The sequence below is a fragment of the Fundulus heteroclitus genome, chromosome 20, assembly GCF_011125445.2.
Source record: "Fundulus heteroclitus isolate FHET01 chromosome 20, MU-UCD_Fhet_4.1, whole genome shotgun sequence".
NCBI classification, from domain to species: domain Eukaryota; kingdom Metazoa; phylum Chordata; class Actinopteri; order Cyprinodontiformes; family Fundulidae; genus Fundulus; species Fundulus heteroclitus.
The window spans coordinates 17796005-17812665 of NC_046380.1; the positions used below are offsets into that span (position 1 = coordinate 17796005).

General features: G+C 40.6%; 2 protein-coding genes across 4 annotated transcripts; one reads left to right on the forward strand and one right to left on the reverse strand.

The window, feature by feature from the left end:
- The first annotated feature begins 1233 nt into the window (after nucleotides 1-1233).
- On the forward strand, nucleotides 1234-10211 carry utp3 (UTP3 small subunit processome component). The gene is made up of 16 exons (XM_036151921.1): nucleotides 1234-1438; nucleotides 1623-1710; nucleotides 3103-3159; nucleotides 3249-3305; nucleotides 3387-3474; nucleotides 3554-3622; nucleotides 3710-3831; nucleotides 3917-4072; nucleotides 4158-4229; nucleotides 5973-6013; nucleotides 6088-6184; nucleotides 7318-7455; nucleotides 7554-7684; nucleotides 7764-7836; nucleotides 9776-9883; nucleotides 9983-10211. Exons 1-16 carry the CDS (start codon nucleotides 1422-1424, stop codon nucleotides 10070-10072), a joined length of 1404 nt encoding a protein of 467 aa, XP_036007814.1. The 5' UTR covers nucleotides 1234-1421; the 3' UTR covers nucleotides 10073-10211.
- Nucleotides 9597-16659, reverse strand: ppcs (phosphopantothenoylcysteine synthetase). Of its 3 annotated transcripts, none has more exons than XM_036151922.1 (4): nucleotides 16621-16659; nucleotides 13728-14253; nucleotides 12454-12557; nucleotides 9597-10609 (listed from the first exon to the last, which is right to left on the reverse strand). In XM_036151922.1, exons 2-4 carry the CDS (start codon nucleotides 14248-14250, stop codon nucleotides 10283-10285), a joined length of 954 nt encoding a protein of 317 aa, XP_036007815.1. In that variant the 5' UTR covers nucleotides 14251-14253; nucleotides 16621-16659; the 3' UTR covers nucleotides 9597-10282. The 3 variants fall into 3 exon arrangements, with proteins under 3 accessions (XP_036007815.1, XP_036007816.1, XP_036007817.1); XM_036151923.1 differs by having other exon boundaries at nucleotides 16635-16655; XM_036151924.1 differs by having other exon boundaries at nucleotides 16642-16648.
- Between the last annotated feature and the right edge of the window lie 2 nt (nucleotides 16660-16661).

Consider the following 16661-nt stretch of genomic DNA (forward strand, 5'->3'; position numbering starts at 1 on the left):
GCCGAACAGTACAACAGCTCCCCTGGTCTCCTGGACTCTAGTCTTGTTTCCCTTTCATCGCCCTCACCACATGTGTACTCAATCACTCACCAAGTTCTCTGCTGGAGCCACAGAGCTTCCTGCTCATCACAATATAAGTATGTCAACATTGCACAGGTAGCTGTCAGCAGGGGCCAGTAAATGGCATCTTTCCAATTAATCATAATTACCACAACAGGTGTTGGTTACATAATTTTTCACGACCTATCAGATAATGTGACTCTGGGACGCTGTTTCGCTGACTCCTCCAAAACAATCGTTGTGCTATGATTTTTGATGCCTGTGCAAAAATTTGCCTGTGCAAATTTTTTGATCCCCGTGCAAATTCTCATGATTGATCTCGATTATTTTTTATGTATTGTATCATCATTTCGTTTCATATCAAGTATCCTGGGCTGCAGTGGGTAGTGCTGTTGCCTTGCAAGCAAGAAGGTCCTGGGTTCAAATCCAACCCTGGGCCTTTCTGCATGGAGTTTGCATGTTCTCCCTGTGCATGGGTGGGTTCTCTCTGGGTACTCTGGCTTCCTCCCTCAGTCCAAAAACATGACTGTTAAGTTAATTGGTCTTTCTAAATTGTCCTTAGGTGTGAGTGTGTACGTGAATGGTTGTTTGTCTCTGTGTTGCCCTGAGACAGACTGGCGACCTGTCCAGGGTGAACCCCGCCTCTCACCCATTGAATTCACCAGCACCCCTCGTGACCCCATGAGGGATATAATCGAGTCAGAAAATTGATTTTCCTACATTATTGGATTGATTTTCTTCCATTAACTACTTTCAGTTAGTTTTACAATCTATGTTTAGTGTTTTTTTTATGCAAACACTGTTTGCATTAATCATTAATGCCACTATTAAAATCTGATGTGAGGCGAACATTGTTTTGTCGAAAGTTTCATCCCTCCACACAGATTTTCTTTCAGGATGCATGAGGGTCATGAAACAGCGCCATCTAGGGTCGCATTATCTGATGGATCGGTTAAACACCTGAGCGATCCCATCATTCTGAGATTCTCTTATAATTATATGCGCCTAGAGATCCTGATCATGTAATAATTAATAATTAGAGATGGTGCCTTTTCCCCCTCAGTGAATACAATGCGCAGAGTGTCATAAATGAGAGATTTATAACACAAATAACAACTTACACCCTTTGTGTGCGGCACAGGCCAGGCGCTACCGCAGGTGGCGGTGTTCTCTGATCCAAACCGTAGAAGAAGAAACCACGGAAGCACATGTTTACCAGCGACGGGACGCAAACCTTTGAATCTCTTATGGATATCTGAACGTAGTTACCTTTAGTGCGGGGTATTAACCTTGTGTTTGACTGCATGAGACATCGAACTGTTTTATTTAATTGAAGTGCAGCTCAGATCCAACTCGGCACCATGGTCCGAGCAAAACGGTGGGTTTTTTCAAAGTTTTTGGTTGGCATGAACGCCTCCTCCTGGCTTTCGGGGGCTGGCTTGTAGTATTTTACTTCTATAGATCTGCATTTATTGGTGATAAACTGGAAGAAATGGAGCTTAAAGAGCAGGGGACTGTGATTGGAGCAGATCTGAGCTCTTCTTTGTGTGTTTGCTGTGCAGAGCTCAACAACAGAGGAGGCCTAGAAAGGTGGAACAGTATGATGAAGATGACCCTGAAGCCTACAAACACATGCCTGTTCCCGATAAGGTACGAGATGCTACGTCTGTAAATGTAACTCCAATCGCCCTTAAATATTAATGTTTACTTTCTCCTTCTGAATATAATCTAGTCCCAGTTTATTAAGGGATGCCAGAAAAGTGTGCTGGTGAAGATTCTCAGTCATCCAGGTCATGGTCATTCCAAAAAGAGTAAAAAAACAAAACTGGACTTGTTTTTTCAAAGTTTGAAGACATTTCGCTTCCTATCCAGGAAGCTTTCTCAATTCAAAAAGTCTGGAGTAATGTAGAGTATCGCGCTTTATACTACTGCCCAACAAAGACCTTGCAATGGCTTAGATAACATGCAAATACAACAGAAACAGGTCCCATCCCTTAGTAATGGGAAGCCAAGTCAACAGTGTTTTTGTTGACACGATTTCTGTTCATGAAAACCACATTTTTAGTGTGTTTTCTTGTTTTTCAAATAATAATAATCACTTAAAATCACAAACACACTGCATGTGTGTTTGATTGTGCAAAACAGGCATTTTGCACATCATGCACAAATGTCCTAATTCTGCATATACAAATGGTTTTAAAAATACTCACCTGTACAATGTGACTTCTCTACATTGTACAGGTGTCTACATTTCAATTGTTTACTTTTATATCACTGCTGCACCTTATACTGTAATTTAATTTTGCTGCAATTTACAAGCTGTATGCAACAAAATTTCATTCTGTACGCGCTTTCTGTGCATACAAAATGACAAATAAAGTTGTCTAAGCATAAGGCCAGGTTTTTGCTGAAAGTAACACAGCACATAACTCTGAACACACCGTCCCCATGGGAGGCTAAATGAGGTCAGGACGTTTGGTTTAAACGTCCTGACCTCAACCTGACGGAGCAACTTAGGGACGAATTAGTCTGAGAGCCAGGCCTTCCTGTCCCGCATTAGTGTCTGACCTCGCAAACCGCTGGTTGAAGAATGACCCAAAAACCTACAAATACACTTCTAAACCTCTTTGAAAGCTTTTGACATCATAGTCCAGTTAGGAATGCACAATATCGGAAAGTCTTGCCATGGCGATATCCACGCATCGATCATGTGTACCTGCAGGGCTGCAGAGGGGGCTAGCTCCTATCTGCAGAGGTCATTGGGCGAGAGGGTGTACACCCTGGACAGGTCGCCAGTCCATCACAGACACACACTGGACAAACAACCAAGCACAGACACCAATTAAAGACCAATTAACCCAACAGTCATGTTTCCCAGAGAGCATCAGTCAGATTAGGGTGACGCTGACACAAGGGTTATGGAGGTTGTCCCGTAAACAGCGGTCAGACTTTTCACTTTGCCAAGTAATGACAAAGCTGGACAGGCAGCAGATGAAAATCTTCGTCAGGTTATTTCCTTCAGTTTATGCTTTTATTTTACAGAAGTCGTCGGAGTTCATCAAGGACAAGATCGACGAGTTTCATGATCAGAAGATCGCGGTGAGTTCCCTCCGCTGCTCACACTTCTGACCGGATACTATCGTGTTGTTGTTCTTCTTCTTTTAACCTCGTCTTCCGCTGTGCTGCAGAAACTTCTCGCTCGCGGGGTTCAGGTGGAGAGCGACGTGGAGGAGCTAGACGATGAGGTTTGGACTTATAAGCTTGTGCTGGTTTTAGTTTCGATGATAACCGCGCCCCAAACTGAAACCCGTCTAACTGATTCCCAGGAGGAGGTGATGGCTCTGGACGACTCAGAGTCCGAGGAAGAAGAGGGGACAGATATGGAGAGTGATCTAGAAGAGAAAAAGGAGGAGGGTAAAGACTTTGAGTTTTTATTTTTATTCATTTTTTTTTAATTCAGCTTTATTTTTCTGAGCTGTTTTATTGTCCTCAGATCTTCCTAATGAAATGGCGTGGGGAACCAAGAAGAAAATGTTCTACAACTCGGACTATCTCGCCACCAGTAAGCATCTTGTCGTCACCAGTGACGTTATCGGGCCGGTTTGTGATGTTTTGGTGCAAACTTAACTCCTTGCTTGGTCAATCGCAGAGGGGAAGTCACAGGAAGAGTTGGACGCAGAGGAAGAGGAGGAGGAGGAAGAAGCAAAAAACATCCAGAAACGTCTAGCTGCGAATCTGAGCGAGGAGGATTACGATTTAAACTTTTTTCAGGTATCTTATAAGTGCCCCCCCCTCCTCGTAAGCATACGGTCTCAACCCATGATAGATGTGTCTGAACGAGGCTGTGTCATCACAGGAGTTCGCTGTGGAGGAGAAGGATGAAGACAAACCTGTGGAGAAACAGGAGAAAATTGTGAAGGACTTGAAGCAGATGTCTCAGAAGGAGAAGATGAAGCTTTTGAGGAAAGATTCGCCAGAGCTGCTTGAGCTCATTCAGGACTTCAAGGCAAAGGTACAACTTGTAACGCCCTTAAATGCGACTTAGCGAACCTTTATGAGCTGACGTCCTGCCTCCGTGTTTGTCGTGTTGTTTGCAGCTCACTGAGCTGAAGGACGAGCTGCAGCCCCTCATGCAGATGGTCAAAGATGGTGCGATCCCTGCAGGAAAGGTCAGACCCAAACCGAAACATTATCTCTGCTTTAGAGTTTGTTGCAATCAGGCATTAATTGCAAGTTTTGCTGTTGTTCCATTCTTGGAAAATATGGCTGTCAGATACAATGAATAACACAAAAAAAATCCTCATGATTGTTACATTTTGCACCTGATGGAAATAAGTTTAGCAAAGTTTTTCTTTCAGGAACTTAAGTAGGAGGTAGAAAAATAAGATGGGTTAAAGTGTAATTAATTTGGTATGTTAAGAGAATCAGATCTAGGCCCGTTTTTCTATCTAATTAAATTCAGCTGACGTGACGCCACCTGTAATATCGCTCCGCCCACGCGGCAGTGTACCCCAGGCTGATCTAACCCTCACAACAAATTCGTCGTAAAGGTGGTGATAGTGAAGCTTACAGCGTTACCAGGTGTATTTTTTTTGCCTTATCTGCAAACATTAAGGCAAAGAAGACGGAGAAGAAAATGTTCAAACAAGCTTTACCGCAAGTCAGTGAAAGTTTTTTTTAAGATAACCATGGACAAATCCATAACAAAGCCCACGGTTAAATAGCAAACTTATACCCAGCTTAAAATGTATGTTAGTAACTTAAAATAGTTACTGCTGTGGATGTTTTCATGCTGCCATCGAGCTTTCCATGGCAAGAATTTACAGTGAAGTTCTGTATTAGGAGCGCAGATTCTACTTTATAAAAAGCTGTTAACTGATCATGGCTGACAGAGATTCAGCTTAGGCAACCAGAAATTTAAACATACCAGTACATGTGTTCAGAACACATGTACCCTTAGCGTTAAGCATTGCCCCTTAATTTAAATAAAATTGTCGTTTTGTTTGTACAAACATGCGGTTGTCCCTCGTCGATCACTGCTGTGTTCAGCTGCTCATGAGCTCGACTCAGCTGCTTGACTTTAACCATATTTTACATTTTTCCAGACTTCTTCTAGGTTTTGGTTATGGAATACGCTCTATTCCACCCTAAAAACGTTTGAGATAGACTTAGAGTTAGACTTAGACAACTTTATTTGTCATTTTGTATGCACAGAGTGTGTACAGAACAAAATTTAATTTGCATACAGCTTGAAAATTACAGTGAATTGCAGTAAATTTCAGGATAAAGTAAATTACAGGATGAGATAACGCGTATCTGAATTGTACTTTCCCCACTGACAACCTTTAACCCTTTTTTTTTAATTGACATTTTTAATCAAATCCTTCTGCACACAAGGAGTTCATAATTTAAAATCCTGGCGATGTTGTCGGAGGTAAAGGCCGTGCAGTTTTTGCAGGTAAAGGCTGTTTCACTTCGGGACAAATGGCAATCTCTGATTGGTCAATTACTGACGAGCCTCCAGGATTGATTGATAGGTGGCGTCACATCAATTTAGTTTAGTTTATGTAGCACCAATTCCCAACATATGTCGTCTCAAGGCACTTTACTAAGTTATTCATCTGGACAAATTGGTTAAAAGCTTTCTGTCTAAGCAAACCCAGCAAAATGCATCCAGTCATTGACTTACTCCTCGATGCTTTCCAGTGCTAAGTCTCATATAAACTGGCATGAGTTTATTTTTTAATTTAACCTTTTAATTAACCAGATAAAAAGCCATTGAGATCAAGCTAGAGTTTCATGCTTTGCATTCCTGCACGCTGTTTTAAGCTTGCTGCAGTAGAAAAGATGTTTGGTAACCTTTTGTCAGTCAAATGTGTGAAACTGATCTGTTTTCATCCCGTTTTCCTAAGGGGGCGGATTACCTGAAGACAAAACAGCAACTTTATCTCAAGTGAGTCCTGGCTGGAGTCTAACATGTGAGAGTGAAGGTAACGCTCAGTAGTTAACGGGTGTTTTCTGCTGCAGTTACTGCACCAACATCAGCTTCTACCTGGTGCTGAAAGCAAAGCGGATCCCCGCACACAACCACCCTGTGATCGAACGGCTGCTCGCCTACAGAAACGTGAGTCTGCGTTACACAAGACGTAACACAAGACGGCTGAAAGTGTGAGATCTCTGAGCTGCAGGTGTTTGAGGAAAAGCTCTTAACGGACACGACGTCAGACAAATTAAAAGAAAACTTAATGCAGCGCCAGAAAGACAGCTGCACGTTGTTCCTCAAACTGTACGATTATGGTTCTGATGATGATGATGATCTGCTGAAATATTTCTTAATTACAGTTCATAATCTGTTAAATGTTACAAAAACACTACTGGTTACACAGATTTCTGATGTAAATCAAATAATTTACACTTCTTTTTACATGCTAATGTGTATTAGCACACTTCAATCTCTCAGGCACTGTTCTGTAACTAAATTATAGTATTGTAGACTATCGTCTGACCTTTTTTTTTTTTTTTTTTTACTTGAAAATTAGTCCATTAGCTGCTAAGGACTGATATGCACACTTAATGTGGTTGGCCGGTGCATTCAGTTTGTTTATAAAAAACGAGTCTGCGTGTTTTTTATGTGTATTTATGTGCATTCTGAGTCGGCGTCTGCCTCACAAAGATTTTATTGTGGTAACACATGGTGACGATAAAGATTCTCGATTTTTGTTCCAGTCATGGGGAAAGTATATATTCAACTCGACGTCGCTAACAGATTTCAGTAGTTTAAAACCTCTTGTGGAGTTTACTGTATTAATTTTAGAAAGTGTTAGATGTTGGTAACCTTGGGAAGAGCTCTGGACACCCATGAGATTTGTTAGCCTACTTCGTGTTGTCAGACAGGTTCTTTTTAAGAGATTTCCTGCACTGCAAAAAAGTAAAATGTTCTTGAGACGGATGTATTTGTCTGTGATTTGAGCAGGTAAATCAGATTATCTGCCAATGGAATGAGTATTTTGACCCCTAAATAAGATAATTTGATATATTGCACTCGGAATAAGACGATTTAGATGAGTTGTTCCTATCTTAAGTGCAAACTTTTAATCCGTGGGCAGATAGTCGTATTTACCTGATCAAATCAAGGACAATTACACTCATTTCAAAACATTTTTTAGTTCCCTTTTTGCAGGGCGATTCCCGATTGAATGCGATCAGTTGATGATTTTATTCGGGGTTCGTTTTCTTTTTGTCATCGTCCTCCTGCAGCTCATCAATGAACTGGGCACAGTAGATGCTCGTCTGGCTCCAGAGCTTCGTCAACTTCTCACCGGAGGGGAGAAAGACAAACGTTTGAGCAGCCCAGCAGAAGGGAGGAACACCAGAACGCCAAGTGAAAAGGAAAAGGTGAGATGTTTTTATTGTTCCCTCAGAGCAGCCGAGCATTAACACGGCTCCCCGTCTGAAGCTGCTGATCTTGAACGTCAACGTGTTCTCGGACGCAGGACGCTGGAGAAACTCTACCCGAGAGCGGCGACTCGGCGGACTCGGACTTGGACGAGGAGGCGGCTCTGCGTTTCTACAAAGAAGTGGAGGAACGGGTGAAACTGAAGAGGAAGAGCAAAAACCCAGAAGAGTGAGTGCGGCTCCAGCCTTTTGCTCTGCAGATGTAACTAAACCGACCTGAGGTCTGAGAGAGTTTGCTTTGGATGCAGGCTGGAGGGGAACGACGAGGGCGAGGCGGATGAAGAGGTGGATCTGGACGCCAAAAGAGGAATCACTTACCAGGTACTGAGCACAGCCTACATAAAACATTTCTACATGCACTAAATAATTGAAACTAAACAAAACTAAAGGAAGGTCCTCATTCTAAACAGGAAACTTGTGTAAAAAGCAGCGATTCTTCTGAGCGGATGTCTAAGAGGCTCGGTTATTAATTATGCACTCAGCAACCCTATTTTATTGTTAGCTGTCACACTAAATCTCAATAAAGTACCTTAAAGAGGAGAAGAAAAAATAATAATCAACTAGGCACATATTTTCTTACTTTTTGTGCTATTTTGATGTAAAGATTTCAACAGGTTGAGTTCAATAATGTCGTCCAGCGTTCATAACAAACTTCCGGTCTCAACTTCTGCAAAACTGGAGAAAATGCACCCGTGGAAAGAAATCTCACAGCAATATTAGCCGGTTTAAATAATTTACAGCTTATTGATTCATAACTATGTGATAGAAAGCTTAAGTTGTAGTTTACTGATGTTGTGGAAGTCATCTGAGAGAGTGACAGTCTCTGTGCTCCATTTACTGCCGACTTACAAAGTCTCAGATCATTTCCTGCCTTCATTTAACAGTTTAATTTAGTTTTAGCTAACTTTTGACTAAAATTTTAATTTTTGACCATAATTTAGTCATTTTATTTGTAGTTAATTAAGATAAAGTTCACAAATATGCTTGCCTCTATGACTTCAGCTTTGATTTGACTAAATGTAAAGTTAAAAGGCTTCCAACACTTAAATAAGAAAAGTAATTTCTAACAGCAGCAGTGAGATTTAATGCTGGATGCTGACTCAAATCATCTTTGACTTCGACAAGATTACATTTAATTGGCTACTTTACTAATGTTGTGCGGTTTCCACAACATTTAATATTTTGGTCTGGTTGGATTTAACCCCCCTGTGACGATTTTATCTTGTTTTTAAATGTTGGCAAAAGATCTCAATCATTTTAGTCATAATTCTAGTCTCTTTGAGTTTTTATATACTTTCTCTACAGTAAAAAAATGTGACCGTCATACCGCATCTGCTTATTGACCACCAAACATTAGTTTAGTTATTAGTGGATGTTGAGGCATTCTGGGGTGAAAAGGCTCGGTGAATGACACTGTTCAATTAGCAAGCTGTCTACTGTGTATAAAAGAACCGATTTAATTTATTTGTTGGTTCCAGGGGTCATTACAAAAGAGAGATTTGCGCTTTTTTCCCCCCTTTTGTTTGATTAACATGAGCTCAGGTTGATTCTTAAAACAGCTTTAAGGTGAAATCTTAGCATTCAGTAGATGTACAAAAACATTCTTAAAGCCTAGAGTTTTCAGATTTTTATTGCTTAATCCATCTAATAGATAAAAAAAGTGTTTTTGTTTTTACATCTATTCATATTTAGACCCTTATCTTATTTTTGAAAACATCTGTAATTCTAAACAAAGCATTGAAACATCAAAAACCTACAGTTGTGTGTTTTGCAGCATAGAACCAGCCCTTCAACATAGTGCAGAACCAGAAGATGATTCACTGTTTTTTATTTTTACGATTTGTGGAGCATACATGTAAAAACAAAAACCCACTGTGTAAATTTACTGTACTCAGATGTACAACATGTTTTAGAAACCAGTGGAAAAATCTAGAGTTCAGTCTGGAAAAGTGTGGACTTGTGAACCTGATGCATCTTTGGGAACTCTTAGTGAGATAGAGAGAGATCCGGCTCCTTAGAAGTATGTTTAAATAAACCTTTTGGTCTCCCTAATGTGGCATAAAGGACCGCTACAGCACACAGTTGTTTAATGCTGTAGTTTTTTATTTGTAAATGACCGGCAGACACATAACATCATGCGTCGTTGGATAATCCTCAGCGTCTTCATGTTTCTGCCTTAAGTCTAGCAGAATATGTCCCAGGGCTGATTTTCTCAGGGCATCCTGATGTCTGACTGTGATCTAATGTGACGCCTCCACAGATGGCCAAGAACAAGGGGCTGACGCCCAAGAGGAAGAAGATTGACCGTAACCCCAGAGTCAAACACAGAGAGAAGTACAGACGGGCCAAAATCCGCAGAAAGGGACAGGTTTGTGTTTCTGGTGGATAACGTCAGACGTCCTGCAAGCGTTGGAAGGAATCCTACCGACTTATCTCCAGGTACTTAACCCACGTTCCTTCTCACCAGGTGCGAGAAGTCCGTCGGGAGGAGACGCGGTACGGAGGGGAGGTGTCTGGCATCCGGGCCGGTGTCAAGAAAAGCACCAAGCTTAAGTAACCAGGAGAGTCCAGAGTGTGTTGTTGTGTTGCAGCCGAGGCAGCGGGCTGCACCTGTGTGCCTTTATGATCGGTCACCAGTCCTGAAATCATGCTGCGCTTTTCCTGATAACGTGAATAAACATTCAAAGATCACTGACCATAAATGGCTTGATTGGTTTGTAATTATCCCAACACACTGAAAGTAGAGTTAAAAGACGCAGATCATCCGTCACCCGGCTTGTTGGCTTATGAACTTGCTGTGCGCCGACGTCAGGTTGCTCACTATCCTCTCCTCGATCTCCACGTCCTTCTCCGCCTCGTCCTCGGTGAGGACCAGCTCTGCCTGGGTGTCCGGGGTCACGACCACCACGTAGCCCCGCCGGGAGTCCAACACGTTGGCCACCACCGCCTGGTGTCTGTACGCGGCCAGAGCCTGCCGGGCCCTGTCCAGTAGGATGGCCGAGTCGGTCTCCAGCTTGAAGGATGTGACAAAAGCCTGAGGCGCCCAGTCCTTAACGAGCGGCGACAGCAGCTTAGGAACCATCTTCATGCTGAGCTGAAGGGAACAAAAACAAAATGATACAGATTACGTGATGGACTGCAGCTGGAGTCTTTATCCCGCTGTTGCTCGTGGACGTTTTTCCTTCCACTCAACTTTCCGTTAACATCCTGAGACATAGCCAGCCTCTTTAACCTTGTGGACGTGTCAGTGACTAATCAGTCTTGTTTTATTGCTCTTATTTAACATTTGAGGTAGGGCTGGGCGATATGGATTAAAAGAAAATCTCCGATTTTATCATACCAAATCCAATTAATCGATTTTTTTTTTTTTTTTTTTTTTATGTTTTATGAAACTTTTTGTTTCATAAAAAGAAATTAAAGAAATTATTTTAAAACCTTGCTCTTATGTCAAGTATTTCGTCAGGGAGTTGACCTGAATTCAAAGTGCAAATAAAAACAAGCTGTGAAACATGCTTGTAAAACAAGATGGCAGCCGTGCCATTATAAACAATGAAAATATAACAAAACATTTGCTGCTAGTGGTATTACACATTGAGCTAAGAACAGGCTTCACTGCACTTGTGAACTTCAAACTAAGTTAAAAAAAAAGTAAATAAGTAAATGAAGTACCTCGTATTATGGTAAAAAAAAAGTTTCTACTTAACAATATTTTGACTAATACATTTGCCTAAACATATATTCAGCATCACATGCTGTTCTCTTCATGGAAACCCAATGAGTGTATTGGCAAAATAAAATCCAGATTTTCCAAAAATGAAATCTTAAAGAATTGTAAATTCGAATTAATCGATTAAATCAATTTATCGCCCAACCCTAATTTGAGGAAACCAAATTTCCTTTGGAATAACACAAAATATAGGCTTCTCATTCTTACTAACATGTTTAAAAGCACAGATGTTAGGTTGTGAGTGCCTAGCGTAAAATGCAACCTTTGTCCCTCAGTATGGCGTTTATTAGGAGCTGAGGAGGAAAACGGGGTTTGTTCATTCCCTGCAGCCTAAACAGTTGTTCTTAATCATAATTAATACCACTGATCAGCTTTTTTTAATTGGACAAAGAACTAATCTCACAGTCCGAGGGTTCATCAGTGGACAGTGATTAAAACATTGGTGTAAAAATAAGTCGGATAAGGGTGGATTCTTGATTACAGCAGTCACGTTGAATAAATGAGAATGTGTTTCGATGAGGCTTGTTTGACAGATTAAACGCACCTTTTGAAAATTAGCTTTAAGTTGGTATTAAACTTTTCATTGAGCCCACATTTCAGTGTTAAAATATTTATTGTTCTGATGTCATATTTAGCAGAAATAAAGACTTGAAAACTGCAGCCTGTATGTAATTAAACTATTTAATGCTTTTCATTTAGTGTACTGAGTTAGTGAAATATGTGGGCTCATTATTTGGTTGAAACCAAATGGATTTATGTTGCTTTTGCACGTTTTGCTGATCTGAACCCACAGAGAGATCCTCCTTGAATCGACTAAACTGTTATCAAGTGCAGACAAGTCAACCTCAGCCGCCAGGACACACAAAACTGAAATCCTGTATTTCTAGAAAGTCAAAGTTTCAACCCAACAACAACATGTTTGCTGGGCGTCATACTTAGAAAATCACAGCTTTCACACTGTTAGAAAATCGACTAAAAGAAGATTAAACATGATCACGCTGAGCTATAAGGTGTGCCATTATGACGACTTTATTATTAAATTTGTAACAGAAATTTAAAAACACCACCAGAGATCCTCTCTGTGGGTTTATTTCATGATATTTGGAGAATTTTAGCAACGACTTTTTTTGTAATGGACGCGTTGCGATTTGCTGAATTAAACCAGAAACGTTCCAGGGAACTTCCTCTTTGTCTTTTATTTTTAAACTTACCTGAAGAGGTCCGTTGGAGGACTGGATTTTGTGTTCAGGCATCTCTGACGCCGGTATGTAGAAATCTGACACGGCTGCAGCCAAGTAGAACATGGCCTTTGATCCTGGGTGAAGATCAAACAATTGTAAGCAGGGTTTAAACGCGAGCAAACAAACCATATCACCGCCTCTTAAAGATGTGGGGAAACACTGATGAATTAATCTTTCACTGCAGCCGCAGATCCTTCATCCCAGCAGCTGTTAGACTTCATAACCATCGCTGCCCCCGACAAAATCATTTAACTTGTTTCCATCCCTGCTGGTAACTGGAGATTAATTTCATTTTTTTTGGCTATGTTGCTGTTTTAGATGCACAACTATACATGCACATTTCAAAATCACCCAATCTGATCATGCACGCTTGGATTTCCCCACAGTGGGATGGGACAATAAAGGATTATTTGATTCAATTCTAATTACACACTGAAAATTTTGGGGAAAAAATCCACATTTTAATTTAAGTACATGCATGTTTTAATTTGGATAAATCCCAATTTAGAAATACTTAGAAAAATCCCCATGGTGTTAAAATAAAAAAAAAGCATATGATTAATCCTTTCACTTATAATTGTCTTTTTAATATTTATGAATATTTTTAAATATTAACAACTAATTGCCTTTGTTTTAAGTACATTATTAAAGTTGTATCCCTTGGGTAAAAATACACCATGACACAGAGGCAGGTTTCTCTGAGCCACTCTTCATAAAAGTAATAACAGAGGATAACAGGCCATTAAAGTCAGACACACTGCAAAAACAGAACTAAAAATTAGTAATATTTTCTTGAAATTAATGTATTTGTCCTTGATTTGAGCAGTTAAATAATATTATCTGCCAATAGAATGAGTATTTTAACCCCTAAAATAAGAGAATTAGATATAATGCACTTGAAGTAAGTTGATGGAGATGAATTGTTCCTATTTTAAGTGCAAAAATCTTATTCCATTGGCAGATTATTTTATTTAACTGCTCAAATAAAGTACAAATACACTCATTTCAAGAAGATTTCATCTTATTTTTAGTTCTGTTTTTGCAGTGCAGATGTTCAGCTGATCTTCATAAATCAGGGTTTGGCTAGAATAAAACATCTGCCGAACGACAACGACCCTTACGTCTACAGTCAGAGCAACGATTACAGAGGTTTAAAATAAAAACGAGATTCTACGGCTGCAACAAAAGTTTTCATTCTAAGGCTTTTCCCACATCTTCAGCTGGTGTAGCTCATTATTTCCTACCTATAGTGCTGAGCGCCTGCGCCGCTGCCTTTAGTAAATGCAGATACTCTGAAAGCGTGTTGAACTCGATGGGTAGAAGAAGCCCGCCGTCTTTCACCTGGTTGTACCTCTTCAGGACCCCGGCGATGCCCGGAAGCACCTGCTGGTTGACCACCACCTCGCCGGCTCCTTCGCCGCCCCTGAACTGCAGGGCGTCCAGCATGTTGATGGTTAAGAACATGCGCGTGTACGGGTAGAGGGAGCGGTGCCGGTGCAGGAAGATGACGGCGTAGCCCGAGTCAATGAAGTACTCCGCTGAGGAGGCTCCCCGCCTGCCGCTGCTGAAGTTATCCAGGAAGCGGACGGTGCGCGACTCCAGAGGGACTTTGGTGCCTCCTGAGGTGATGAGAACCACCCTGCGGCCTGCTTCGGCGTGGCGGCAGGCGAAAGCGGCCATCTTCTCCCTGACCTCCTCCACGTGGGCGGGAACGGCAAACTCCTCAGCCAGCTTTCCGTCAATGGACGATGTTCGGGGCTCAGCCATGGTCTGATAAAAGAGAAGAGGCAGCATCAAGAGGGATGATTTGGTGCTTGTGTCACAGCGGCATTTTAGCTTTAATGTTTCGCGGCGGGTTTGACCAGAGCTTTCTGGAACAGGCGGCAGAAACAAAACATTAAGGCTGCACAACGTCAGGAATCCACGCAGTCGTAGTTGAATATGAGCTGTGATCTCATCGGTGGTCTGTCATCAGGATGTTTCTGACACCTTTAATATTTTGTAAACCATCTGTGTCCGATGTGTCCTTCTGCTCCACGGGAACTTAATCCAGCAGACATACAAAGCCTGAAGTCATGAAAGTTGGAATAAAATAAAATGACACCCCAGTAGAGCTGAACGATTTTGGAAAAGAATCTAATTAACCACAAGCAACAAAAATGGCCTCTAAATAAAGATGTTTATAAACAAGGACTATTTAAAACAAGAACTTTTAATGTTTCTATTAATCAGAATATTGTTCAAGAGAACAGGTTTTAGTTGATTTGGACATGAATCCTTGTTGAACATAAAGTGCAACTAACAAGCAAGTCTATGTATTAAACTGATTGACCTGCACTTAATGCTATGTATGATTATATAAACTCTAAAACAAGTAATAAAATTAGATTATTTCACTGCTGCAACTGTCTTCCTTCCATGTGGAGCAAACCCACTTTAAACATTTTACCAACACCTAATGGATGTGTCTAATTCCCTAATTGTTAAATAGCCAAAAATTGCAGACTCTGCAATTTGGAAATTGCGTTTTTTTAAATCGCGATTATATTGAAAATGCGATTAATTGTTCAGCCCTACACCCCAGTCCTTTAAAAAGGTAGATTTTCTGCAAAGATACTGTTGTGATGATCAATTCTAAATATACAGGGCAACTCTATGTGTAAACACTTAGGGAACGTTTATGAGGAATAAAAAAAAAAAAAGGAGTACTAACCAAAAAAAACTGGAAATAAAACATAAAGGAGAGGTTGGGTTACATGAATTAGTCTGGTACACATTAAACAAAAAAAAAAAAAAGGAAACCTACAAGATGTGTATTTTCATGTGCACCAAATACCGTCATGTGTTTATAATTTCCAAACCTCATCTTATTATCCGTACGTCTTTAGCCTTTCTGATGCTTTTCACTCATATTCACTTGGTTTTCTGCATTTTCAGAAGGGTGTTTTCGTTTATTAGGGGTCTAAACCCCGACCCCTGAAACACTTGGGCATAAAAAAGAAAAACTCCTAAACTCAAATTGACGAAACCAGTGTTTTAAAACATAACAGAGTTGTTTCTTTGCGTTCTTTATCTGGATTCACTGTCTTTTATACAGTATGGTGTAAATGTCTTCAATCGCTCCATATTAGTTAACTGCTTTCAAAAGAGTCCTTTGGAGGTGGTCTTGATCAGTAGTTCTCCAGGCTTTTCTCCAGATCTTTTATTTGCTGATTTATTTACCTGGACTCTTCCATGCATTTTCAGTCTGGGCCCTTTGTCAGACAGGTGGTGTTTTGTTTGCCTAAACTCTGAACACCGAGTCAATCAGTAATTCCAAGACACCTAAACTTACAGGGTGAACCAGCGCTGTGTCGACACATGACAACTTAGCAAAGAACCGGTTTTAAACAGGGCATAAAGGCACTTTTGTTACCTGCAGCCAGTCACAAAAAGACAAACTGTTTCCATTCCTAAAGCTGAAGCTATGAAAAGATCTATCTGACAAATAAAATACTAAATGGTACATTTTTAAATAAAATAGGCTTAAATATGATAGTCTAGTTAATGGTGCTGCTTGTGATCAACCCCCATGTTGCTCACTCTTCTTACTTATTCTACACCCTGGCGTTTACTCCACCATCATCCTTGATATGGCTTCTTGTTTACCAAGATCTACACCAGATAAATAAAGACTAAGCCGATGTAGATATCTCTGCACGGCGGCTTACGGATTAAAACTAAAACCAGTGCAGTAAATACAGCAGGGATCTGTGCAGAAACACGATAATAATACACGAATAACTACACGTTTCACCAGGAAACCCCAACATAAGGACGAAGGAGTCAAAAACATGGAGTCCAGAGCCTCAGACAGTAAAGTCAAATTAACGTCGCTGTAAAAACTCGCAGCTAAACTCAAACAAAAACATTTTTTTAAATCATCTTTAACGATGAACTCCTTAGGCTGGACTACCCACAGTGAAACGCAGCAGATTGTCAGCTGGATAAATTAAATTTTAGACGATTTTAATCAAGATTATTATTTTTTTAAATAGATAAAAAGAGAACTCCGAAACGAAGAAATCTGCACCTGCACAACCCAACATTACAGCAGCAATATCAACTCATGGAGAAAGCATGTCATGTATGTCATACCTATAAATGTTTTCCTCTCACCACGGAGCTGTTGACAACTT